Here is a 26,295-nt window from a genome sequence, read left to right as displayed (position 1 = left end):
GCAAGGAGCTCTGGAGCAGGAGCGTAGAGGAGCGAGGGGGCAACCAGGCCAGAGGCGCAGTGGTCGCTCCCCAGGTGCGTGCAGGGTCCCCTTAAGAAGGGATCCGGGAGGACGGGTCAGCTGGGAGGCGGGGTCGCGTCCACCAATCGTCTGGCGAGGGGGTGGGGCCGCAGGCAGGAAGCGGCGGGAAACGTGAACAGGCTGAGCGGGCGGCCCTGCGGCGGCTGGGGCGCTGCTATCGGCGGCAGTGAAGAACACACTCAGCAAGGAGCTCTGGAGCAGGAGCGTAGAGGAGCGAGGGGGCAACCAGGCCAGAGGCGCAGTGGTCGCTCCCCAGGTGCGTGCAGGGTCCCCTTAAGAAGGGATCCGGGAGGGCGGGTCAGCTGGGAGGCGGGGTCGCGTCCACCAATCGTCTGGCGAGGGGGCGGGGCCGCAGGCAGGAAGCGGCGGGAAACATGAACACGCTGAGCGGGCGGCCCTGCGGCGGCTGGGGCGCTGCTATCGGCGGCGGTGAAGAACACACTCAGCAAGGAGCTCTGGAGCAGGAGCGTAGAGGAGCGAGGGGGCAACCAGGCCAGAGGCGTAGTGGTCAGCAGGGAGGAGGGCGGGGTGGGTATTGAAGCAATGGGCAGCAGGGAGGAGGGCAGGGGAGGGGTATCGAAGCAATGGACAGCAGGGAGGAGGTCAGGGTGGGTATCGAAGCAATGGACAGCAGGGAGGAGGTCAGGGTGGGTATCGCAGCAATGGACAGCAGGGAGGAGGGCGAGGTGGGTATCGAAGCAATGGACAGCAGGGAGGAGGGCAGGGTGGGTATCGAAGCAATGGACAGCAGGGAGGAGGTCAGGGTGGGTATCGAAGGAATGGACAGCAGGGAGGAGGGCGGGGTGGGTATCGAAGCAATGGACAGCAGGGAGGAGGTCAGGGTGGGTATCGAAGCAGTGGACAGCAGGGAAGAGGTCAGGGTGGGTATCGAAGCAATGGACAGCAGGGAGGAGGTCACGGTGGGTATCGAAGGATGGACAGCAGGGAGGAGGTCAGGGTGGGTATCGAAGCAGTGGACAGCAGGGAGGAGGGCGGGGTGGGTATCGAAGCAATGGACAGCAGGGAGGAGGTCAGGGTGGGTATCGAAGCAGTGGACAGCAGGTAGGAGGTCAGGGTGGTTATCGAAGCAACGGACAGCAGGGAGGAGGTCATGGTGGGTATCGAAGCAATGGGCAGCAGGGAGGAGGGCAGGGGAGGGGTATCGAAGCAATGGACAGCAGGGAGGAGGTCAGGGTGGGTATCGCAGCAATGGACAGCAGGGAGGAGGTCAGGGTGGGTATCGAAGCAATGGACAGCAGGGAGGAGGGCGGGGTGGGTATCGAAGCAATGGACAGCAGGGAGGAGGGCAGGGTGGGTATCGAAGCAATGGACAGCAGGGAGGAGGTCAGGGTGGGTATCGAAGGAATGGACAGCAGGGAGGAGGGCGGGGTGGGTATCGAAGCAATGGACAGCAGGGAGGAGGTCAGGGTGGGTATCGAAGCAGTGGACAGCAGGGAGGAGGTCAGGTTGGGTATCGAAGCAATGGACAGCAGGGAGGAGGTCAGGGAGGGTATCGAAGGAATGGACAGCAGGGAGGAGGTCAGGGTGGGTATCGAAGCAGTGGACAGCAGGGAGGAGGGCGGGGTGGGTATCGAAGCAATGGACAGCAGGGAGGAGGTCAGGGTGGGTATCGAAGCAGTGGACAGCATGGAAGAGGTCAGGGTGGTTATCGAAGCAACGGACAGCAGGGAGGAGGTCAGGGTGGGTATCGAAGCAGTGGACAGCAGGGAGGAGGGCAGGGGAGGGGTATCGAAGCAATGGACAGCAGGGAGGAGGTCAGGGTGGGTATCGAAGCAGTGGACAGCAGGCAGGAGGTCAGGGTGGGCATCGAAGCAATGGGCAGCAGGGAGGAGGTCAGGGTGGGTATCGAAGCAATGGGCAGCAGGGAGGAGGTCAGGGTGGGTATCGAAGCAGTGGACAGCAGGCAGGAGGTCAGGGTGGGTATCGAAGCAATGGACAGCAGGGAGGAGGTCAGGGTGGGTATCGAAGCAATGGACAGCAGGGAGGAGGTCAGGGTGGGTATCGAAGCAGTGGACAGCAGGGAGGAGGTCAGGGTGTGTATCGAAGCAGTGGACAGCGGGGAGGAGGTCAGGGTGGGCATCGAAGCAATGGACAGCAGGGAGGAGGTCAGGGTGGGTATCGAAGAAGTGGACAGCAGGGAGGAGGGCGGGGTGGGTATCGCAGCAATGGACAGCAGGGAGGAGGGCGGGGTGGGTATCGAAGCAATGGACAGCAGGGAGGAGGGCAGGGTGGGTATCGAAGCAGTGGACAGCAGGGAGGAGGTCAGGGTGGGTATCGAAGCAGTGGACAGCAGGCAGGAGGTCATGGTGGGTATCGAAGCAATGGACAGCAGGGAGGAGGGCGGGGAGGGGTATCGAAGCAATGGACAGCGGGGAGGAGGTCAGGGTGGGCATCGAAGCAATGGACAGCAGGGAGGAGGTCAGGGTGGGTATTGAAGCAGTGGACAGCAGGGAGGAGGGCGGGGGAGGGGTATTGAAGCAATGGACAGCAGGGAGGAGGTCAGGGTGTGTATCGAAGAAATGGACAGCAGGGAGGAAGGCAGGGCAGGGGAGGGGTATCGAAGCAGTGGACAGCAGGGAGGAGGTATGGGGAGGGGTATCGAAGAAATGGACAGCAGGGAGGAGGGCGGGGTGGGTATCGAAGCAGTGGACAGCAGGGAGGAGGTCAGGATGGGCATCGAAGCAATGGACAGCAGGGAGGAGGTCAGGGTGGGTATCGAAGCAATGGACAGCAGGGAGGAGGTCAGGGTGGGCATCAAAGCAATGGACAGCAGGGAGGAGGTCATGGTGGATATCGAAGCAGTGGACAGCAGGGAGGAGGTCAGGGTGGGTATCGGAGCAATAGACAGCAGGGAGGAGGGCGAGGTGGGTATCGAAGCAGTGGACAGCAGGGAGGAGGTCAGGGTGGGTATCGAAGCAGTGGACAGCAGGCAGGAGGTCAGGGTGGGCATCGAAGCAATGGACAGCAGGGAGGAGGTCAGGGTGGGTATCGAAGCAGTGGACAGCAGGGAGGAGGTCAGGGTGGGTATCGAAGCAGTGGACAGCAGGCAGGAGGTCAGGGTGGGTATCGAAGAAGTGGACAGCAGAGAGGAGGTCAGGGTGGGTATCGAAGCAGTGGACAGCAGGCAGGAGGTCAGGGTGGGTATCGAAGCAACGGACAGCAGGGAGGAGGTCAGGGTGGGTATCGAAGCAACAGACAGCAGGGAGGAGGTCAGGGTGGGTATCGAAGCAACGGACAGCAGGGAGGAGGTCAGGGTTGGTATCGAAGCAGTGGACAGCAGGGAGGACGTCAGGGTGGGTATCGAAGCAACGGACAGCAGGGAGGAGGTCAGGGTGGGTATCGAAGCAGTGGACAGCAGCGAGGAGGTCAGGGTGGGTATCGAAGCAACGGACAGCAGGGAGGAGGTCAGGGTGGGTATCGAAGCAGTGGACAGCAGGGAGGAGGGCAGGGCAGGGGTATCGAAGCAATGGACAGCAGGGAGGAGGTCAGGGTGGGTATCGAAGCAGTGGACAGCAGCGAGGAGGTCAGGGTGGGTATCGAAGCAACGGACAGCAGGGAGGAGGTCAGGGTGGGTATCGAAGCAGTGGACAGCAGGGAGGAGGGCAGGGGTATCGAAGCAATGGACAGCAGGGAGGAGGTCAGGGTGGGTATCGAAGCAGTGGACAGCAGGGAGGAGGTCAGGGTGGGTATCGAAGGAATGGACAGCAGGGAGGAAGTCAGGGAGGGTATCGAAGGAATGGACAGCAGGGAGGAGGTCAGGGTGGGTATCGAAGCAACAGACAGCAGGGAGGAGGGCGGGGTGGCTATCGAAGCAATGGGCAGCAGGGAGGAGGTCAGGGTGGGTATCGAAGCAGTGGACAGCAGGGAGGAGGTCAGGGTTGGTATCGAAGCAGTGGACAGCAGGGAGGAGGTCAGGGTGGGTATCGAAGCAGTGGACAGCAGGGAGGAGGGCAGGGCAGGGGTATCGAAGCAATGGACAGCAGGGAGGAGGTCAGGGTGGGTATCGAAGCAGTGGACAGCAGGGAGGAGGTCAGGGTGTGTATCGAAGCAGTGGACAGCGGGGAGGAGGTCAGGGTGGGCATCGAAGCAATGGACAGCAGGGAGGAGGTCAGGGTGGGTATCGAAGAAGTGGACAGCAGGGAGGAGGGCGGGGTGGGTATCGCAGCAATGGACAGCAGGGAGGAGGGCGGGGTGGGTATCGAAGCAATGGACAGCAGGGAGGAGGGCAGGGTGGGTATCGAAGCAGTGGACAGCAGGGAGGAGGTCAGGGTGGGTATCGAAGCAACAGACAGCAGGGAGGAGGTCAGGGTGGGTATCGAAGCAACAGACAGCAGGGAGGAGGTCAGGGTGGGTATCGAAGCAATGGACAGCAGGGACGAGGTCAGGGTGGGTATCGAAGCAATGGACAGCAGGGAGGAGGTCAGGGTGGGTATCGAAGCAGTGGACAGCAGGGAGGAGGGCAGGGCAGGGGTATCGAAGCAATGGACAGCAGGGAGGAGGTCAGGGTGGGTATCGAAGCAGTGGACAGCAGGGAGGAGGGCAGGGTGGGTATCGAAGCAATGGACAGCAGGGAGGAGGTCAGGGTGGGTATCGAAGCAAAGGACAGCAGGGAGGAGGTCAGGGTGGGTATCAAAGCAGTGGACAGCAGGTAGGAGGTCAGGGTGGGTATCGAAGCAACGGACAGCATGGAGGAGGTCAGGGTGTGTATCAAAGCAGTGGACAGCAGGGAGGAGGTCAGGGTGGGTATCGAAGCAACAGACAGCAGGGAGGAGGTCAGGGTGGGTATCGAAGCAACAGACAGCAGGGAGGAGGTCAGGGTGGGTATCGAAGCAATGGACAGCAGGGACGAGGTCAGGGTGGGTATCGAAGCAATGGACAGCAGGGAGGAGGTCAGGGTGGGTATCGAAGCAGTGGACAGCAGGGAGGAGGGCAGGGCAGGGGTATCGAAGCAATGGACAGCAGGGAGGAGGTCAGGGTGGGTATCGAAGCAGTGGACAGCAGGGAGGAGGGCAGGGCAGGGGTATCGAAGCAATGGACAGCAGGGAGGAGGTCAGGGTGGGTAACGAAGCAGTGGACAGCAGGGAGGAGGTCAGGGTGGGTATCGAAGCAACGGACAGCAGGGAGGAGGTCAGGGTGGGTATCAAAGCAGTGGACAGCAGGGAGGAGGTCAGGGTGGGTATCGAAGCAGTGGACAGCAGGGAGGAGGTCAGGGTGGGTATCGAAGCAACGGACAGCAGGGAGGAGGTCAGGGTGGGTATCGAAGCAACGGACAGCAGGGAGGAGGTCAGGGTGGGTATCGAAGCAATGAACAGCAGGGAGGAGGGCAGGGTGGGTATCGAAGGAATGGACAGCAGGGAGGAGGTCAGGGTGGGTATCGAAGCAGTGGACAGCAGGGAGGAGGTCAGGGTGTGTATCGAAGCAGTGGACAGCGGGGAGGAGGTCAGGGTGGGCATCGAAGCAATGGACAGCAGGGAGGAGGTCAGGGTGGGTATCGAAGAAGTGGACAGCAGGGAGGAGGGCGGGGTGGGTATCGCAGCAATGGACAGCAGGGAGGAGGGCGGGGTGGGTATCGAAGCAATGGACAGCAGGGAGGAGGGCAGGGTGGGTATCGAAGCAGTGGACAGCAGGGAGGAGGTCAGGGTGGGTATCGAAGCAGTGGACAGCAGGCAGGAGGTCAGGGTGGGTATCGAAGCAATGGACAGCAGGGAGGAGGGCGGGGAGGGGTATCGAAGCAATGGACAGCGGGGAGGAGGTCAGGGTGGGCATCGAAGCAATGGACAGCAGGGAGGAGGTCAGGGTGGGTATTGAAGCAGTGGACAGCAGGGAGGAGGGCGGGGGAGGGGTATTGAAGCAATGGACAGCAGGGAGGAGGTCAGGGTGTGTATCGATGAAATGGACAGCAGGGAGGAAGGCAGGGCAGGGGAGGGGTATCGAAGCAGTGGACAGCAGGGAGGAGGTATGGGGAGGGGTATCGAAGAAATGGACAGCAGGGAGGAGGGCGGGGTGGGTATCGAAGCAGTGGACAGCAGGGAGGAGGTCAGGATGGGCATCGAAGCAATGGACAGCAGGGAGGAGGTCAGGGTGGGTATCGAAGCAATGGACAGCAGGGAGGAGGTCAGGGTGGGCATCAAAGCAATGGACAGCAGGGAGGAGGTCATGGTGGATATCGAAGCAGTGGACAGCAGGGAGGAGGTCAGGGTGGGTATCGGAGCAATAGACAGCAGGGAGGAGGGCGAGGTGGGTATCGAAGCAGTGGACAGCAGGGAGGAGGTCAGGGTGGGTATCGAAGCAGTGGACAGCAGGCAGGAGGTCAGGGTGGGCATCGAAGCAATGGACAGCAGGGAGGAGGTCAGGGTGGGTATCGAAGCAGTGGACAGCAGGGAGGAGGTCAGGGTGGGTATCGAAGCAGTGGACAGCAGGCAGGAGGTCAGGGTGGGTATCGAAGAAGTGGACAGCAGAGAGGAGGTCAGGGTGGGTATCGAAGCAGTGGACAGCAGGCAGGAGGTCAGGGTGGGTATCGAAGCAACGGACAGCAGGGAGGAGGTCAGGGTGGGTATCGAAGCAACAGACAGCAGGGAGGAGGTCAGGGTGGGTATCGAAGCAACGGACAGCAGGGAGGAGGTCAGGGTTGGTATCGAAGCAGTGGACAGCAGGGAGGAGGTCAGGGTGGGTATCGAAGCAACGGACAGCAGGGAGGAGGTCAGGGTGGGTATCGAAGCAGTGGACAGCAGCGAGGAGGTCAGGGTGGGTATCGAAGCAACGGACAGCAGGGAGGAGGTCAGGGTGGGTATCGAAGCAGTGGACAGCAGGGAGGAGGGCAGGGCAGGGGTATCGAAGCAATGGACAGCAGGGAGGAGGTCAGGGTGGGTATCGAAGCAGTGGACAGCAGCGAGGAGGTCAGGGTGGGTATCGAAGCAACGGACAGCAGGGAGGAGGTCAGGGTGGGTATCGAAGCAGTGGACAGCAGGGAGGAGGTCAGGGTGGGTATCGAAGGAATGGACAGCAGGGAGGAAGTCAGGGAGGGTATCGAAGGAATGGACAGCAGGGAGGAGGTCAGGGTGGGTATCGAAGCAACAGACAGCAGGGAGGAGGGCGGGGTGGCTATCGAAGCAATGGGCAGCAGGGAGGAGGTCAGGGTGGGTATCGAAGCAGTGGACAGCAGGGAGGAGGTCAGGGTTGGTATCGAAGCAGTGGACAGCAGGGAGGAGGTCAGGGTGGGTATCGAAGCAGTGGACAGCAGGGAGGAGGGCAGGGCAGGGGTATCGAAGCAATGGACAGCAGGGAGGAGGTCAGGGTGGGTATCGAAGCAGTGGACAGCAGGGAGGAGGGCAGGGCAGGGGTATCGAAGCAATGGACAGCAGGGAGGAGGTCAGGGTGGGTAACGAAGCAGTGGACAGCAGGGAGGAGGTCAGGGTGGGTATCGAAGCAACGGACAGCAGGGAGGAGGTCAGGGTGGGTATCAAAGCAGTGGACAGCAGGGAGGAGGTCAGGGTGGGTATCGAAGCAGTGGACAGCAGGGAGGAGGTCAGGGTGGGTATCGAAGCAACGGACAGCAGGGAGGAGGTCAGGGTGGGTATCGAAGCAGTGGACAGCAGGGAGGAGGTCAGGGTGGGTATCGAAGCAGTGGACAGCAGGGAGGAGGGCGGGGTGGGTATCGAAGCAATGGACAGCAGGGAGAAGGTCAGGGTGGGTATCGAAGCAACGGACAGCAGGGAGGAGGTCAGGGTGGGTATCGAAGCAATGAACAGCAGGGAGGAGGGCAGGGTGGGTATCGAAGGAATGGACAGCAGGGAGGAGGTCAGGGTGGGTATCGAAGCAGTGGACAGCAGGAAGGAGGTCAGGGTGGGTATCGAAGCAACGGACAGCAGGGAGGAGGGCAGGGTGGGTATCGAAGCAATGGACAGCAGGGAGGAGGTCAGGGTGGGTATCGAAGCAGTGGACAGCAGGGAGGAGGGCGGGGTGGGTATCGAAGCAATGGACAGCAGGGAGAAGGTCAGGGTGGGTATCGAAGCAACGGACAGCAGGGAGGAGGGCAGGGTGGGTATCGAAGGAATGGACAGCAGGGAGGAGGTCAGGGTGGGTATCGAAGCAATGGACAGCAGGGAGGAGGTCAGGGTGGGTATCGAAGCAATGGACAGCAGGGAGGAGGTCAAGGTGGGTATCGAAGCAGTGGACAGCAGGAAGGAGGTCAGGGTGGGTATCGAAGCAACGGACAGCAGGGAGGAGGGCAGGGTGGGTATCGAAGCAATGGACAGCAGGGAGGAGGTCAGGGTGGGTATCGAAGCAAAGGACAGCAGGGAGGAGGTCAGGGTGGGTATCGAAGCAGTGGACAGCAGGTAGGAGGTCAGGGTGGGTATCGAAGCAACGGACAGCATGGAGGAGGTCAGGGTGTGTATCAAAGCAGTGGACAGCAGGGAGGAGGTCAGGGTGGGTATCGAAGCAACAGACAGCAGGGAGGAGGTCAGGGTGGGTATCGAAGCAACAGACAGCAGGGAGGAGGTCAGGGTGGGTATCGAAGCAATGGACAGCAGGGACGAGGTCAGGGTGGGTATCGAAGCAATGGACAGCAGGGAGGAGGTCAGGGTGGGTATCGAAGCAGTGGACAGCAGGGAGGAGGGCAGGGCAGGGGTATCGAAGCAATGGACAGCAGGGAGGAGGTCAGGGTGGGTATCGAAGCAGTGGACAGCAGGGAGGAGGGCAGGGTGGGTATCGAAGCAATGGACAGCAGGGAGGAGGTCAGGGTGGGTATCGAAGCAAAGGACAGCAGGGAGGAGGTCAGGGTGGGTATCAAAGCAGTGGACAGCAGGTAGGAGGTCAGGGTGGGTATCGAAGCAACGGACAGCATGGAGGAGGTCAGGGTGTGTATCAAAGCAGTGGACAGCAGGGAGGAGGTCAGGGTGGGTATCGAAGCAACAGACAGCAGGGAGGAGGTCAGGGTGGGTATCGAAGCAACAGACAGCAGGGAGGAGGTCAGGGTGGGTATCGAAGCAATGGACAGCAGGGACGAGGTCAGGGTGGGTATCGAAGCAATGGACAGCAGGGAGGAGGTCAGGGTGGGTATCGAAGCAGTGGACAGCAGGGAGGAGGGCAGGGCAGGGGTATCGAAGCAATGGACAGCAGGGAGGAGGTCAGGGTGGGTATCGAAGCAGTGGACAGCAGGGAGGAGGGCAGGGCAGGGGTATCGAAGCAATGGACAGCAGGGAGGAGGTCAGGGTGGGTAACGAAGCAGTGGACAGCAGGGAGGAGGTCAGGGTGGGTATCGAAGCAACGGACAGCAGGGAGGAGGTCAGGGTGGGTATCAAAGCAGTGGACAGCAGGGAGGAGGTCAGGGTGGGTATCGAAGCAGTGGACAGCAGGGAGGAGGTCAGGGTGGGTATCGAAGCAACGGACAGCAGGGAGGAGGTCAGGGTGGGTATCGAAGCAACGGACAGCAGGGAGGAGGTCAGGGTGGGTATCGAAGCAATGAACAGCAGGGAGGAGGGCAGGGTGGGTATCGAAGGAATGGACAGCAGGGAGGAGGTCAGGGTGGGTATCGAAGCAGTGGACAGCAGGGAGGAGGTCAGGGTGTGTATCGAAGCAGTGGACAGCGGGGAGGAGGTCAGGGTGGGCATCGAAGCAATGGACAGCAGGGAGGAGGTCAGGGTGGGTATCGAAGAAGTGGACAGCAGGGAGGAGGGCGGGGTGGGTATCGCAGCAATGGACAGCAGGGAGGAGGGCGGGGTGGGTATCGAAGCAATGGACAGCAGGGAGGAGGGCAGGGTGGGTATCGAAGCAGTGGACAGCAGGTAGGAGGTCAGGGTGGGTATCGAAGCAGTGGACAGCAGGCAGGAGGTCAGGGTGGGTATCGAAGCAATGGACAGCAGGGAGGAGGGCGGGGAGGGGTATCGAAGCAATGGACAGCGGGGAGGAGGTCAGGGTGGGCATCGAAGCAATGGACAGCAGGGAGGAGGTCAGGGTGGGTATTGAAGCAGTGGACAGCAGGGAGGAGGGCGGGGGAGGGGTATTGAAGCAATGGACAGCAGGGAGGAGGTCAGGGTGTGTATCGATGAAATGGACAGCAGGGAGGAAGGCAGGGCAGGGGAGGGGTATCGAAGCAGTGGACAGCAGGGAGGAGGTATGGGGAGGGGTATCGAAGAAATGGACAGCAGGGAGGAGGGCGGGGTGGGTATCGAAGCAGTGGACAGCAGGGAGGAGGTCAGGATGGGCATCGAAGCAATGGACAGCAGGGAGGAGGTCAGGGTGGGTATCGAAGCAATGGACAGCAGGGAGGAGGTCAGGGTGGGCATCAAAGCAATGGACAGCAGGGAGGAGGTCATGGTGGATATCGAAGCAGTGGACAGCAGGGAGGAGGTCAGGGTGGGTATCGGAGCAATAGACAGCAGGGAGGAGGGCGAGGTGGGTATCGAAGCAGTGGACAGCAGGGAGGAGGTCAGGGTGGGTATCGAAGCAGTGGACAGCAGGCAGGAGGTCAGGGTGGGCATCGAAGCAATGGACAGCAGGGAGGAGGTCAGGGTGGGTATCGAAGCAGTGGACAGCAGGGAGGAGGTCAGGGTGGGTATCGAAGCAGTGGACAGCAGGCAGGAGGTCAGGGTGGGTATCGAAGAAGTGGACAGCAGAGAGGAGGTCAGGGTGGGTATCGAAGCAGTGGACAGCAGGCAGGAGGTCAGGGTGGGTATCGAAGCAACGGACAGCAGGGAGGAGGTCAGGGTGGGTATCGAAGCAACAGACAGCAGGGAGGAGGTCAGGGTGGGTATCGAAGCAACGGACAGCAGGGAGGAGGTCAGGGTTGGTATCGAAGCAGTGGACAGCAGGGAGGAGGTCAGGGTGGGTATCGAAGCAACGGACAGCAGGGAGGAGGTCAGGGTGGGTATCGAAGCAGTGGACAGCAGCGAGGAGGTCAGGGTGGGTATCGAAGCAACGGACAGCAGGGAGGAGGTCAGGGTGGGTATCGAAGCAGTGGACAGCAGGGAGGAGGGCAGGGCAGGGGTATCGAAGCAATGGACAGCAGGGAGGAGGTCAGGGTGGGTATCGAAGCAGTGGACAGCAGCGAGGAGGTCAGGGTGGGTATCGAAGCAACGGACAGCAGGGAGGAGGTCAGGGTGGGTATCGAAGCAGTGGACAGCAGGGAGGAGGTCAGGGTGGGTATCGAAGGAATGGACAGCAGGGAGGAAGTCAGGGAGGGTATCGAAGGAATGGACAGCAGGGAGGAGGTCAGGGTGGGTATCGAAGCAACAGACAGCAGGGAGGAGGGCGGGGTGGCTATCGAAGCAATGGGCAGCAGGGAGGAGGTCAGGGTGGGTATCGAAGCAGTGGACAGCAGGGAGGAGGTCAGGGTTGGTATCGAAGCAGTGGACAGCAGGGAGGAGGTCAGGGTGGGTATCGAAGCAGTGGACAGCAGGGAGGAGGGCAGGGCAGGGGTATCGAAGCAATGGACAGCAGGGAGGAGGTCAGGGTGGGTATCGAAGCAGTGGACAGCAGGGAGGAGGGCAGGGCAGGGGTATCGAAGCAATGGACAGCAGGGAGGAGGTCAGGGTGGGTAACGAAGCAGTGGACAGCAGGGAGGAGGTCAGGGTGGGTATCGAAGCAACGGACAGCAGGGAGGAGGTCAGGGTGGGTATCAAAGCAGTGGACAGCAGGGAGGAGGTCAGGGTGGGTATCGAAGCAGTGGACAGCAGGGAGGAGGTCAGGGTGGGTATCGAAGCAACGGACAGCAGGGAGGAGGTCAGGGTGGGTATCGAAGCAGTGGACAGCAGGGAGGAGGTCAGGGTGGGTATCGAAGCAGTGGACAGCAGGGAGGAGGGCGGGGTGGGTATCGAAGCAATGGACAGCAGGGAGAAGGTCAGGGTGGGTATCGAAGCAACGGACAGCAGGGAGGAGGTCAGGGTGGGTATCGAAGCAATGAACAGCAGGGAGGAGGGCAGGGTGGGTATCGAAGGAATGGACAGCAGGGAGGAGGTCAGAGTGGGTATCGAAGCAGTGGACAGCAGGAAGGAGGTCAGGGTGGGTATCGAAGCAACGGACAGCAGGGAGGAGGGCAGGGTGGGTATCGAAGCAATGGACAGCAGGGAGGAGGTCAGGGTGGGTATCGAAGCAGTGGACAGCAGGGAGGAGGGCGGGGTGGGTATCGAAGCAATGGACAGCAGGGAGAAGGTCAGGGTGGGTATCGAAGCAACGGACAGCAGGGAGGAGGGCAGGGTGGGTATCGAAGGAATGGACAGCAGGGAGGAGGTCAGGGTGGGTATCGAAGCAATGGACAGCAGGGAGGAGGTCAGGGTGGGTATCGAAGCAATGGACAGCAGGGAGGAGGTCAAGGTGGGTATCGAAGCAGTGGACAGCAGGAAGGAGGTCAGGGTGGGTATCGAAGCAACGGACAGCAGGGAGGAGGGCAGGGTGGGTATCGAAGCAATGGACAGCAGGGAGGAGGTCAGGGTGGGTATCGAAGCAAAGGACAGCAGGGAGGAGGTCAGGGTGGGTATCGAAGCAGTGGACAGCAGGTAGGAGGTCAGGGTGGGTATCGAAGCAACGGACAGCATGGAGGAGGTCAGGGTGTGTATCAAAGCAGTGGACAGCAGGGAGGAGGTCAGGGTGGGTATCGAAGCAACAGACAGCAGGGAGGAGGTCAGGGTGGGTATCGAAGCAACAGACAGCAGGGAGGAGGTCAGGGTGGGTATCGAAGCAATGGACAGCAGGGACGAGGTCAGGGTGGGTATCGAAGCAATGGACAGCAGGGAGGAGGTCAGGGTGGGTATCGAAGCAGTGGACAGCAGGGAGGAGGGCAGGGCAGGGGTATCGAAGCAATGGACAGCAGGGAGGAGGTCAGGGTGGGTATCGAAGCAGTGGACAGCAGGGAGGAGGGCAGGGTGGGTATCGAAGCAATGGACAGCAGGGAGGAGGTCAGGGTGGGTATCGAAGCAAAGGACAGCAGGGAGGAGGTCAGGGTGGGTATCAAAGCAGTGGACAGCAGGTAGGAGGTCAGGGTGGGTATCGAAGCAACGGACAGCATGGAGGAGGTCAGGGTGTGTATCAAAGCAGTGGACAGCAGGGAGGAGGTCAGGGTGGGTATCGAAGCAACAGACAGCAGGGAGGAGGTCAGGGTGGGTATCGAAGCAACAGACAGCAGGGAGGAGGTCAGGGTGGGTATCGAAGCAATGGACAGCAGGGACGAGGTCAGGGTGGGTATCGAAGCAATGGACAGCAGGGAGGAGGTCAGGGTGGGTATCGAAGCAGTGGACAGCAGGGAGGAGGGCAGGGCAGGGGTATCGAAGCAATGGACAGCAGGGAGGAGGTCAGGGTGGGTATCGAAGCAGTGGACAGCAGGGAGGAGGGCAGGGCAGGGGTATCGAAGCAATGGACAGCAGGGAGGAGGTCAGGGTGGGTAACGAAGCAGTGGACAGCAGGGAGGAGGTCAGGGTGGGTATCGAAGCAACGGACAGCAGGGAGGAGGTCAGGGTGGGTATCAAAGCAGTGGACAGCAGGGAGGAGGTCAGGGTGGGTATCGAAGCAGTGGACAGCAGGGAGGAGGTCAGGGTGGGTATCGAAGCAACGGACAGCAGGGAGGAGGTCAGGGTGGGTATCGAAGCAACGGACAGCAGGGAGGAGGTCAGGGTGGGTATCGAAGCAATGAACAGCAGGGAGGAGGGCAGGGTGGGTATCGAAGGAATGGACAGCAGGGAGGAGGTCAGGGTGGGTATCGAAGCAATGGACAGCAGGGAGGAGGTCAGGGTGGGTATCGAAGGAATGGACAGCAGGGAGGAGGTCAGGGTGGGTATTGAAGCAATGGACAGCAGGGAGGAGGTCAGGGTGGGTATCGAAGCAGTGGACAGCAGAGAGGAGGTCAGGGTGGGTATCGAAGCAGTGGACAGCAGGGAGGAGGGTGGGGTGGGTATCGAAGCAGTGGACAGCAGGGAGGAGGGCAGGGCAGGGGTATCGAAGCAATGGACAGCAGGGAGGAGGTCAGGGTGGGTATCGAAGCAGTGGACAGCAGGAAGGAGGTCAGGGTGGGTATCGAAGCAACGGACAGCAGGGAGGAGGGCAGGGTGGGTATCGAAGCAATGGACAGCAGGGAGGAGGTCAGGGTGGGTATCGAAGCAGTGGACAGCAGGGAGGAGGGCGGGGTGGGTATCGAAGCAATGGACAGCAGGGAGAAGGTCAGGGTGGGTATCGAAGCAACGGACAGCAGGGAGGAGGGCAGGGTGGGTATCGAAGGAATGGACAGCAGGGAGGAGGTCAGGGTGGGTATCGAAGCAATGGACAGCAGGGAGGAGGTCAGGGTGGGTATCGAAGCAATGGACAGCAGGGAGGAGGTCAGGGTGGGTATCGAAGCAGTGGACAGCAGGAAGGAGGTCAGGGTGGGTATCAAAGCAACGAACAGCAGGGAGGAGGGCAGGGTGGGTATCGAAGCAGTGGACAGCAGGGAGGAGGGCGGGGTGGGTATCGAAGCAATGGACAGCAGGGAGGAGGTCAGGGTGGGTATCGAAGCAGTGGACAGCAGGGAGGAGGGCGGGGTGGGTATCGAAGCAATGGACAGCAGGGAGAAGGTCAGGGTGGGTATCGAAGCAACGGACAGCAGGGAGGAGGGCAGGGTGGGTATCGAAGGAATGGACAGCAGGGAGGAGGTCAGGGTGGGTATCGAAGCAATGGACAGCAGGGAGGAGGGCAGGGTGGGTATCGAAGCAATGGACAGCAGGGAGGAGGTCAGGGTGGGTATCGAAGCAATGGACAGCAGGGAGGAGGTCAGGGTGGGTATCGAAGCAGTGGACAGCAGGTAGGAGGTCAGGGTGGGTATCGAAGCAACGAACAGCATGGAGGAGGTCAGGGTGGGTATCAAAGCAGTGGACAGCAGGGAGGAGGTCAGGGTGGGTATCGAAGCAACAGACAGCAGGGAGGAGGTCAGGGTGGGTATCGAAGCAACAGACAGCAGGGAGGAGGTCAGGGTGGGTATCGAAGCAACGGACAGCAGGGAGGAGGGCAGGGTGGGTATCGAAGCAATGGACAGCAGGGAGGAGGTCAGGGTGGGTATCGAAGCAGTGGACAGCAGAGAGGAGGTCAGGGTGGGTATCGAAGCAGTGGACAGCAGGGAGGAGGGCGGCGTGGGTATCGAAGCAGTGGACAGCAGGGAGGAGGTCAGGGTGGGTATCGAAGCAATGGACAGCAGGGAGGAGGTCAGGGTGGGTATCGAAGCAGTGGACAGCAGGGAGGAGGGTGGGGTGGGTATCGAAGCAACGGACAGCAGGGAGGAGGTCAGGGTGGGTATCGAAGCAGTGGACAGCAGGAAGGAGGTCAGGGCGGGTAACAAAGCAGTGGACAGCAGGGAGGAGGTCAGGGTGGGTATCGAAGCAACGGACAGCAGGGAGGAGGTCAGGGTGGGTATCGAAGCAGTGGACAGCAGGGAGGAGGGCGGGTGGGTATCGAAGCAGTGGACAGCAGGGAGGAGGGCAGGGGTATTGAAGCAATGGACAGCAGGGAGGAGGTCAGGGTGGGTATCGAAGCAGTGGACAGCAGGGAGGAGGTCAGGGTGGGTAACGAAGCAGTGGACAGCAGGGAGGAGGTAAGGGTGGGTATCGAAGCAACGGACAGCAGGGAGGAGGTCAGGGTGGGTATCGAAGCAGTGGACAGCAGGGAGGAGGTCAGGGTGGGTATCGAAGCAGTGGACAGCAGGGAGGAGGTCAGGGTGGGTATCGAAGCAACGGACAGCAGGGAGGAGGTCAGGGTGGGTATCGCAGCAATGGACAGCAGGGAGGAGGTCAGGGTGGGTATTGAAGCAGTGGACAGCAGGGAGGAGGGTGGGGTGGGTATCGAAGCAGTGGACAGCAGGGAGGAGGGCGGGGTGGGTATCGAAGCAATGGACAGCAGGGAGGAGGTCAGGGTGGGTATCGAAGCAGTGGACAGCAGGGAGGAGGTCAGGGTGGGTATCGAAGCAATGGACAGCAGGGAGGAGGTCGTGGTGGGTATCGAAGCAATGGACAGCAGGGAGGAGGGCGGGGTGGGTATCGAAGCAGTGGACAGCAGGGAGGAGGGTGGGGTGGGTATCGAAGCAGTGGACAGCAGGGAGGAGGGCGGGGTGGGTATCGAAGCAATGGACAGCAGGGAGGAGGTCAGGGTGGGTATCGAAGCAGTGGACAGCAGGGAGAAGGGCGGGGTGGGTATCAAAGCAGTGGACAGCAGGGAGGAGGGCAGGGGTATCGAAGCAATGGACAGCAGTGAGGAGGTCAGGGTGGGTATCGAAGCAGTGGACAGCAGGAAGGAGGTCAGGTTGGGTATCGAAGCAACGGACAGCAGGGAGGAGGTCAGGGTGGGTATCGAAGCAATGGACAGCAGGGAGGAGGTCAGGGTGGGTATCGAAGCAGTGGACAGCAGGGAGGAGGTCAGGGTGGGTATCGAAGCAATGGACAGCAGGGAGGAGGGTGGGGTGGGTATCGAAGAAGTGGACAGCAGGGAGGAGGTCAGGGTGGGTATCGAAGCAATAGACAGCAGGGAGGAGGGCGGGGGAGGGGTATCCAAACCACAGACAGCAGGGAGAAGGGGGTATTGATTGAAACAACGGACAGCAGGGAGGAGGGTGGGGTGGGTATCGAAGCAATGGACAGCAGGCAGGAGGTCAGGGTGGGTATCGAAGCAATGGACAGCAGGGAGGAGATCAGGGTGGGTATCGCAGCAATGGACAGCAGGGAGGAGGGCGAGGTGGGTATCGAAGCAATGGACAGCAGGGAGGAGGGCAGGGTGGGTATCGAAGCAATGGACAGCAGGGAGGAGGGCAGGGTGGGTATCGAAGCAGTGGACAGCAGGGAGGAGGGTGGGGTGGGTATCGAAGTAATGGACAGCAGGAAGGAGGTCAGGGTGGGTATCGAAGCAAAGGACAGCAGGGAGGAGGGCGGGGTGGGTATCGAAGCAATGGACAGCAGGTAGGAGGGCGGGGTGGGTATCGAAGGAATGGACAGCAGGGAGGAGGGTGGGGTGGGTATCGAAGGAATAGACAGCAGGGAGGAGGTCAGGGTGGGTATCGAAGGAATGGACAGCAGGGAGGAGGTCAGGGTGGGTATTGAAGCAATGGACAGCAGGGAGGAGGTCAGGGTGGGTATCGAAGCAGTGGACAGCAGAGAGGAGGTCAGGGTGGGTATCGAAGCAGTGGACAGCAGGGAGGAGGGTGGGGTGGGTATCGAAGCAGTGGACAGCAGGGAGGAGGGCAGGGCAGGGGTATCGAAGCAATGGACAGCAGGGAGGAGGTCAGGGTGGGTATCGAAGCAGTGGACAGCAGGAAGGAGGTCAGGGTGGGTATCGAAGCAACGGACAGCAGGGAGGAGGGCAGGGTGGGTATCGAAGCAATGGACAGCAGGGAGGAGGTCAGGGTGGGTATCGAAGCAGTGGACAGCAGGGAGGAGGGCGGGGTGGGTATCGAAGCAATGGACAGCAGGGAGAAGGTCAGGGTGGGTATCGAAGCAACGGACAGCAGGGAGGAGGGCAGGGTGGGTATCGAAGGAATGGACAGCAGGGAGGAGGTCAGGGTGGGTATCGAAGCAATGGACAGCAGAGAGGAGGTCAGGGTGGGTATCGAAGCAATGGACAGTAGGGAGGAGGTCAGGGTGGGTATCGAAGCAGTGGACAGCAGGAAGGAGGTCAGGGTGGGTATCAAAGCAACGGACAGCAGGGAGGAGGGCAGGGTGGGTATCGAAGCAGTGGACAGCAGGGAGGAGGGCGGGGTGGGTATCGAAGCAATGGACAGCAGGGAGGAGGTCAGGGTGGGTATCGAAGCAGTGGACAGCAGGGAGGAGGGCGGGGTGGGTATCGAAGCAATGGACAGCAGGGAGAAGGTCAGGGTGGGTATCGAAGCAACGGACAGCAGGGAGGAGGGCAGGGTGGGTATCGAAGGAATGGACAGCAGGGAGGAGGTCAGGGTGGGTATCGAAGCAATGGACAGCAGGGAGGAGGGCAGGGTGGGTATCGAAGCAATGGACAGCAGGGAGGAGGTCAGGGTGGGTATCGAAGCAATGGACAGCAGGGAGGAGGTCAGGGTGGGTATCGAAGCAGTGGACAGCAGGTAGGAGGTCAGGGTGGGTATCGAAGCAACGGACAGCAGGGAGGAGGTCAGGGTGGGTATCGAAGCAGTGGACAGCAGGGAGGAGGGCGGGTGGGTATCGAAGCAGTGGACAGCAGGGAGGAGGGCAGGGGTATTGAAGCAATGGACAGCAGGGAGGAGGTCAGGGTGGGTATCGAAGCAGTGGACAGCAGGGAGGAGGTCAGGGTGGGTAACGAAGCAGTGGACAGCAGGGAGGAGGTAAGGGTGGGTATCGAAGCAACGGACAGCAGGGAGGAGGTCAGGGTGGGTATCGAAGCAGTGGACAGCAGGGAGGAGGTCAGGGTGGGTATCGAAGCAGTGGACAGCAGGGAGGAGGTCAGGGTGGGTATCGAAGCAACGGACAGCAGGGAGGAGGTCAGGGTGGGTATCGCAGCAATGGACAGCAGGGAGGAGGTCAGGGTGGGTATTGAAGCAGTGGACAGCAGGGAGGAGGGTGGGGTGGGTATCGAAGCAGTGGACAGCAGGGAGGAGGGCGGGGTGGGTATCGAAGCAATGGACAGCAGGGAGGAGGTCAGGGTGGGTATCGAAGCAGTGGACAGCAGGGAGGAGGTCAGGGTGGGTATCGAAGCAATGGACAGCAGGGAGGAGGTCGTGGTGGGTATCGAAGCAATGGACAGCAGGGAGGAGGGCGGGGTGGGTATCGAAGCAGTGGACAGCAGGGAGGAGGGTGGGGTGGGTATCGAAGCAGTGGACAGCAGGGAGGAGGGCGGGGTGGGTATCGAAGCAATGGACAGCAGGGAGGAGGTCAGGGTGGGTATCGAAGCAGTGGACAGCAGGGAGAAGGGCGGGGTGGGTATCAAAGCAGTGGACAGCAGGGAGGAGGGCAGGGGTATCGAAGCAATGGACAGCAGGGAGGAGGTCAGGGTGGGTATCGAAGCAGTGGACAGCAGGAAGGAGGTCAGGTTGGGTATCGAAGCAACGGACAGCAGGGAGGAGGTCAGGGTGGGTATCGAAGCAATGGACAGCAGGGAGGAGGTCAGGGTGGGTATCGAAGCAGTGGACAGCAGGGAGGAGGTCAGGGTGGGTATCGAAGCAATGGACAGCAGGGAGGAGGGTGGGGTGGGTATCGAAGAAGTGGACAGCAGGGAGGAGGTCAGGGTGGGTATCGAAGCAATAGACAGCAGGGAGGAGGGCGGGGGAGGGGTATCCAAACCACAGACAGCAGGGAGAAGGGGGTATTGATTGAAACAACGGACAGCAGGGAGGAGGGTGGGGTGGGTATCGAAGCAATGGACAGCAGGCAGGAGGTCAGGGTGGGTATCGAAGCAATGGACAGCAGGGAGGAGATCAGGGTGGGTATCGCAGCAATGGACAGCAGGGAGGAGGGCGAGGTGGGTATCGAAGCAATGGACAGCAGGGAGGAGGGCAGGGTGGGTATCGAAGCAATGGACAGCAGGGAGGAGGGCAGGGTGGGTATCGAAGCAGTGGACAGCAGGGAGGAGGGTGGGGTGGGTATCGAAGGAATGGACAGCAGGAAGGAGGTCAGGGTGGGTATCGAAGCAAAGGACAGCAGGGAGGAGGGCGGGGTGGGTATCGAAGCAATGGACAGCAGGTAGGAGGGCGGGGTGGGTATCGAAGGAATGGACAGCAGGGAGGAGGGTGGGGTGGGTATCGAAGGAATAGACAGCAGGGAGGAGGTCAGGGTGGGTATCGAAGGAATGGACAGCAGGGAGGAGGTCAGGGTGGGTATTGAAGCAATGGACAGCAGGGAGGAGGTCAGGGTGGGTATCGAAGCAGTGGACAGCAGAGAGGAGGTCAGGGTGGGTATCGAAGCAGTGGACAGCAGGGAGGAGGGTGGGGTGGGTATCGAAGCAGTGGACAGCAGGGAGGAGGGCAGGGCAGGGGTATCGAAGCAATGGACAGCAGGGAGGAGGTCAGGGTGGGTATCGAAGCAGTGGACAGCAGGAAGGAGGTCAGGGTGGGTATCGAAGCAACGGACAGCAGGGAGGAGGGCAGGGTGGGTATCGAAGCAATGGACAGCAGGGAGGAGGTCAGGGTGGGTATCGAAGCAGTGGACAGCAGGGAGGAGGGCGGGGTGGGTATCGAAGCAATGGACAGCAGGGAGAAGGTCAGGGTGGGTATCGAAGCAACGGACAGCAGGGAGGAGGGCAGGGTGGGTATCGAAGGAATGGACAGCAGGGAGGAGGTCAGGGTGGGTATCGAAGCAATGGACAGCAGGGAGGAGGTCAGGGTGGGTATCGAAGCAATGGACAGTAGGGAGGAGGTCAGGGTGGGTATCGAAGCAGTGGACAGCAGGAAGGAGGTCAGGGTGGGTATCAAAGCAACGGACAGCAGGGAGGAGGGCAGGGTGGGTATCGAAGCAGTGGACAGCAGGGAGGAGGGCGGGGTGGGTATCGAAGCAATGGACAGCAGGGAGGAGGTCAGGGTGGGTATCGAAGCAGTGGACAGCAGGGAGGAGGGCGGGGTGGGTATCGAAGCAATGGACAGCAGGGAGAAGGTCAGGGTGGGTATCGAAGCAACGGACAGCAGGGAGGAGGGCAGGGTGGGTATCGAAGGAATGGACAGCAGGGAGGAGGTCAGGGTGGGTATCGAAGCAATGGACAGCAGGGAGGAGGGCAGGGTGGGTATCGAAGCAATGGACAGCAGGGAGGAGGTCAGGGTGGGTATCGAAGCAATGGACAGCAGGGAGGAGGTCAGGGTGGGTATCGAAGCAGTGGACAGCAGGTAGGAGGTCAGGGTGGGTATCGAAGCAACGAACAGCATGGAGGAGGTCAGGGTGGGTATCAAAGCAGTGGACAGCAGGGAGGAGGTCAGGGTGGGTATCGAAGCAACAGACAGCAGGGAGGAGGTCAGGGTGGGTATCGAAGCAACAGACAGCAGGGAGGAGGTCAGGGTGGGTATCGAAGCAACGGACAGCAGGGAGGAGGGCAGGGTGGGTATCGAAGCAATGGACAGCAGGGAGGAGGTCAGGGTGGGTATCGAAGCAGTGGACAGCAGAGAGGAGGTCAGGGTGGGTATCGAAGCAGTGGACAGCAGGGAGGAGGGCGGCGTGGGTATCGAAGCAGTGGACAGCAGGGAGGAGGTCAGGGTGGGTATCGAAGCAATGGACAGCAGGGAGGAGGTCAGGGTGGGTATCGAAGCAGTGGACAGCAGGGAGGAGGGTGGGGTGGGTATCGAAGCAACGGACAGCAGGGAGGAGGTCAGGGTGGGTATCGAAGCAGTGGACAGCAGGAAGGAGGTCAGGGCGGGTAACAAAGCAGTGGACAGCAGGGAGGAGGTCAGGGTGGGTATCGAAGCAACGGACAGCAGGGAGGAGGTCAGGGTGGGTATCGAAGCAGTGGACAGCAGGGAGGAGGGCGGGTGGGTATCGAAGCAGTGGACAGCAGGGAGGAGGGCAGGGGTATTGAAGCAATGGACAGCAGGGAGGAGGTCAGGGTGGGTATCGAAGCAGTGGACAGCAGGGAGGAGGTCAGGGTGGGTAACGAAGCAGTGGACAGCAGGGAGGAGGTAAGGGTGGGTATCGAAGCAACGGACAGCAGGGAGGAGGTCAGGGTGGGTATCGAAGCAGGGGACAGCAGGGAGGAGGTCAGGGTGGGTATCGAAGCAGTGGACAGCAGGGAGGAGGTCAGGGTGGGTATCGAAGCAACGGACAGCAGGGAGGAGGTCAGGGTGGGTATCGCAGCAATGGACAGCAGGGAGGAGGTCAGGGTGGGTATTGAAGCAGTGGACAGCAGGGAGGAGGGTGGGGTGGGTATCGAAGCAGTGGACAGCAGGGAGGAGGGCGGGGTGGGTATCGAAGCAATGGACAGCAGGGAGGAGGTCAGGGTGGGTATCGAAGCAGTGGACAGCAGGGAGGAGGTCAGGGTGGGTATCGAAGCAATGGACAGCAGGGAGGAGGTCGTGGTGGGTATCGAAGCAATGGACAGCAGGGAGGAGGGCGGAGTGGGTATCGAAGCAGTGGACAGCAGGGAGGAGGGTGGGGTGGGTATCGAAGCAGTGGACAGCAGGGAGGAGGGCGGGGTGGGTATCGAAGCAATGGACAGCAGGGAGGAGGTCAGGGTGGGTATCGAAGCAGTGGACAGCAGGGAGAAGGGCGGGGTGGGTATCAAAGCAGTGGACAGCAGGGAGGAGGGCAGGGGTATCGAAGCAATGGACAGCAGGGAGGAGGTCAGGGTGGGTATCGAAGCAGTGGACAGCAGGAAGGAGGTCAGGTTGGGTATCGAAGCAACGGACAGCAGGGAGGAGGTCAGGGTGGGTATCGAAGCAATGGACAGCAGGGAGGAGGTCAGGGTGGGTATCGAAGCAGTGGACAGCAGGGAGGAGGTCAGGGTGGGTATCGAAGCAATGGACAGCAGGGAGGAGGGTGGGGTGGGTATCGAAGAAGTGGACAGCAGGGAGGAGGTCAGGGTGGGTATCTAAGCAATAGACAGCAGGGAGGAGGGCGGGGGAGGGGTATCCAAACCACAGACAGCAGGGAGAAGGGGGTATTGATTGAAACAACGGACAGCAGGGAGGAGGGTGGGGTGGGTATCGAAGCAATGGACAGCAGGCAGGAGGTCAGGATGGGTATCGAAGCAATGGACAGCAGGGAGGAGATCAGGGTGGGTATCGCAGCAATGGACAGCAGGGAGGAGGGCGAGGTGGGTATCGAAGCAATGGACAGCAGGGAGGAGGGCAGGGTGGGTATCGAAGCAATGGACAGCAGGGAGGAGGGCAGGGTGGGTATCGAAGCAGTGGACAGCAGGGAGGAGGGTGGGGTGGGTATCGAAGGAATGGACAGCAGGAAGGAGGTCAGGGTGGGTATCGAAGCAAAGGACAGCAGGGAGGAGGGCGGGGTGGGTATCGAAGCAATGGACAGCAGGTAGGAGGGCGGGGTGGGTATCGAAGGAATGGACAGCAGGTAGGAGGGCGGGGTGGGTATCGAAGGAATGGACAGCAGGGAGGAGGGTGGGGTGGGTATCGAAGGAATAGACAGCAGGGAGGAGGTCAGGGTGGGCATCGAAGGAATGGACAGCAGGGAGGAGGGCAGGGTGGGCATCGAAGCAATGGACAGCAGGGAGGAGGTCAGGGTGGGTATCGAAGCAGTGGACAGCAGGGAGGAGGTCAGGGTGGGTATCAAAGCAATGGACAGCAGGGAGGAGGTCAGGGTGGGTATCGAAGCAATGGACAGCAGGGAGGAGGGTGGGGTGGGTATCGAAGCAGTGGACAGCAGGGAGGAGGTCAGGGTTGGTATCGAAGCAGTGGACAGCAGGGAGGAGGTCAGAGTGGGTATCGAAGCAGTGGACAGCAGGGAGGAGGTCAGGGTGGGTATCGAAGCAATGGACAGCAGGGAGGAGGTCAGGGTGGGTATCGAAGCAATGGACAGCAGGGAGAAGGGTGGGGTGGGTATCGAAGCAGTGGACAGCAGGCAGGAGGTCAGGGTGGGTATTGAAGCAATGGACAGCAGGGAGGAGGGCGGGGGAAGGGTATCCAAACCACAGACAGCAGGGAGAAGGGGGTATTGATTGAAACAACGGGCAGCAGAGAGGAGGGTGGGGTAAGGTGCTGATCAATAGGAATCAAGGAAAGGAGGGTGACATGAGAGCCGTGTGGCAGTCAGTCAGTGGTAAGTAAAGTGATGTGGGGAGCCAAATGAGAACCAGCCAATGGTAAGGAAAGGTAAGTAACGGGCGGCTCTAAGCCCTTTTAAAGATTGTTTTTATTTCAAATACAAGAGATTTCGCAAGCACAGCGCAAGAAAACCTAAAAATGACTTGACATTTTGTCATACAAAAGTCCAGCACATGCCCTTTAGAGCGGGGTAGGCGCTCTCGTTAAGAGTGTGTGACCTGCCTTAGAAACATCTTCACTCTAACAGAGATCACTCGCCCTGATGTCTTTCCACCCCTCCAAAAAGTGCTCAGCTGTATTGACTGAAAAGGAATCGCTCGCCACAAACACTTGACTTCCCCCTTGATAGAAACTCGTAGGGCAAGACGTACGTGTTTACCCCCCTTCCCTTTTGAGCACACCTGTCAGCCCCCTTTGTGTGAGGGCAAGAACCCCTTCTAGCACGTTCTTTGTTAGAGAGGGAAATCTCACACCCCTGAGGGCAGTGCATAGTGTGCTATGTGTGTTCCGATTCCTGCCGTGTATTTGCTGACTGCCAGCTAGGCACACACTGCCAGGCCCCGCCAGCCGCCCCTTGCCCACATTCTAGTCACCCCATATTGAAAGCCTTTATGTGCTGGTCTCAGTGACCCCCCCCCCCCCCCTTTCTTCCGTGACCTGCTGCCATGGGCTGGCTAATTAAAGACAAACAGGCCTGCCTTTCCCTGGGCTACCTACGCCTCCAGGGGCCTCCCACCCGCCTGCCTGTGAAGGGACAGCCACACCACACCCGTGGGCACCGGGGGCTCTCACTCTGCCATGGACAGCCCTGGCGCAGTGACCTGCTTCCAGGGCCCCTGCTGGCTCTATACGGCTGGGGTCCACCGAGCTGCTGCTAGGAAGGGATGGGGGAGCTGCCGGAACCTCGTGCTGCAGGTAGGTGGGGAGGGGCGGGCGCTGGTAATGCTTTGTGGACATGGAAGCTTAAAGCCCTGGGGAATCCGAGCGGCGGGGCCCGGGGCTAGGGTTTCACTGCTGGGAGCGTGGGATCGCAGGAGGACTGCTGCACTCTGCGCGGGGCAGGCTCCCAGCCAGCGTGCCAGAAGTCGCTGAGAAGGATGCTCCAGCCGAGCAGGCGGTCCCAGGCGGATGCTTCTGAGCAGAGGGGGGACGCCGGTCACTGGGAGCAGTGGGTCCAGGGCGGATGAATCTAATCAGAGGGTGGAAGGCAGTCGCTGGGAGCCCGGGATCTCAAGCAGATGCTTGTGAACTAAGGGTGGAAGCCAGTCGCTGGGAGCACTGGGTCCAGGGCGGATGCTTGTGAACAGAGGGTGGAAGGCAGTCACTGGGAGCAGTGGGTCCAGGGCGCATGCTTGTGAGCAGGGGTGGAAGCCAGTCACTGGGAGCAGTGGGTCCAGGGCGGATGCTTATGAGCAGGGGGTGGGAGCCAGTCACTTGAAACACTGGGTCTAGGACGGATGCATGTGAGCAGAGGGTGGAAGGCAGTCACTTGGACCCCTGTATCCCAAGCACGCTTGGGCTCAGAGGGTGGAATCCAGTGACTTGGGGCACTGGGTCCAGGGTAGATGCTTCTGAGCAGATTCTTGTGAGCAGAGGGTGGAAACCTTTCCTGTAGGGCACTGTGTCCCAGGTAGATTCTTGTGAGCAGAGGGTGGAAGCCGGTCACTTGTAGCACTGGGTCAGGAGTGGATGCTTGTGAGCAGGGGTGGAAGCCAGTCACTTGAAACACTGGGTCTAGGACGGATGCATGTGAGCAGAGGGTGGAAGTCAGTCACTTGGACCCCTGCATCCCAAGCACATGCTTGGGCTCAGAGGGTAGAAGCCAGTGACTTGGGGCACTGGGTCCAGAGGGTGGAAGTCAGTCACTTGGAGCACAAGAGTCGGAGCGGATTATTGTGAGCAGAGGGTGGATCCAGTCACTTGGACCACAGGGCTCCAGGCGAATGCTTGTGAGTAGAGTGCGGAAGCCAGTCACTTAGATCTCAGGGTCCTGGGTGGTGCGTGGGAGCTGAGGGTGAAAGCCGGTGACTTGGAGCACGTGGTGCCTGGTGGTGGAAGTGTGCAGAGTCAGGTCTGGGAGTTACAGAGACACAAGGCTCGAAAATGCCTAAAAACTGCAGTGTCTTCCAAGCGCTGGCAGCGGCGCTCTGCTGTTTCTATCAGCGGAAATCAGTCTTTGGACTCAAGGTGAGTACCGTTTTTATATAGCCAGCAGTTGCATACCCTTATTCGTTATGTTATAATGTCACTAACTTTATGTCATCATTTTTTTTTTTTAATTAAATAACTTTATTTGAAGGAACATGACAGTACATATTTTCTGTGTTCTATAAAACAATGTACATTGCATCTTGCATCTTCTAGCAAGGCATTTTAGTAGCATGTACACTTTTATGTCAATATATTTTAAAGCTCGAGACAGATAGCGTATTCTAACCTGGGAAATTGCAGGGAAGGCAGCCTTTTTATTTAAATATTTGTATGCTGGAAACACAGCGACCACATTTCAATCCAGCAGGAACTGATAAAAATCAAAGAAAGGCTGTTTG

The 26,295-nt window shown here is 60.3% G+C and overlaps 1 protein-coding gene across 4 annotated transcripts in view; it reads left to right on the top strand.

Annotated features, from left to right (window-relative positions):
- BCAR3 (BCAR3 adaptor protein, NSP family member) overlaps positions 1–26,295 on the top strand; it is a 261,862-nt gene that overhangs the window by 155,178 nt on the left and 80,389 nt on the right. Inside the window, exon 1 of one of the 4 annotated variants that reach the window (XM_085602209.1) lies at positions 24,508–24,661. The exons of 2 other annotated variants lie outside the window; for them this stretch is intronic. In XM_085602209.1, the coding sequence (XP_085458335.1) occupies positions 24,545–24,661 (117 nt within the window). In that variant the 5' untranslated portion in view covers positions 24,508–24,544. Of the gene's footprint in view, positions 1–24,507; positions 24,662–24,792; positions 25,934–26,295 lie in introns of those variants that run through there. One more of the 4 variants, XM_085602210.1, reaches the window with a different exon arrangement.

The sequence above is a fragment of the Triturus cristatus genome, chromosome 4_2 (assembly GCF_964204655.1).
Source record: "Triturus cristatus chromosome 4_2, aTriCri1.1, whole genome shotgun sequence".
NCBI lineage: Eukaryota > Metazoa > Chordata > Amphibia > Caudata > Salamandridae > Triturus > Triturus cristatus.
This window is presented reverse-complemented; position numbering and strand designations above follow the sequence as displayed.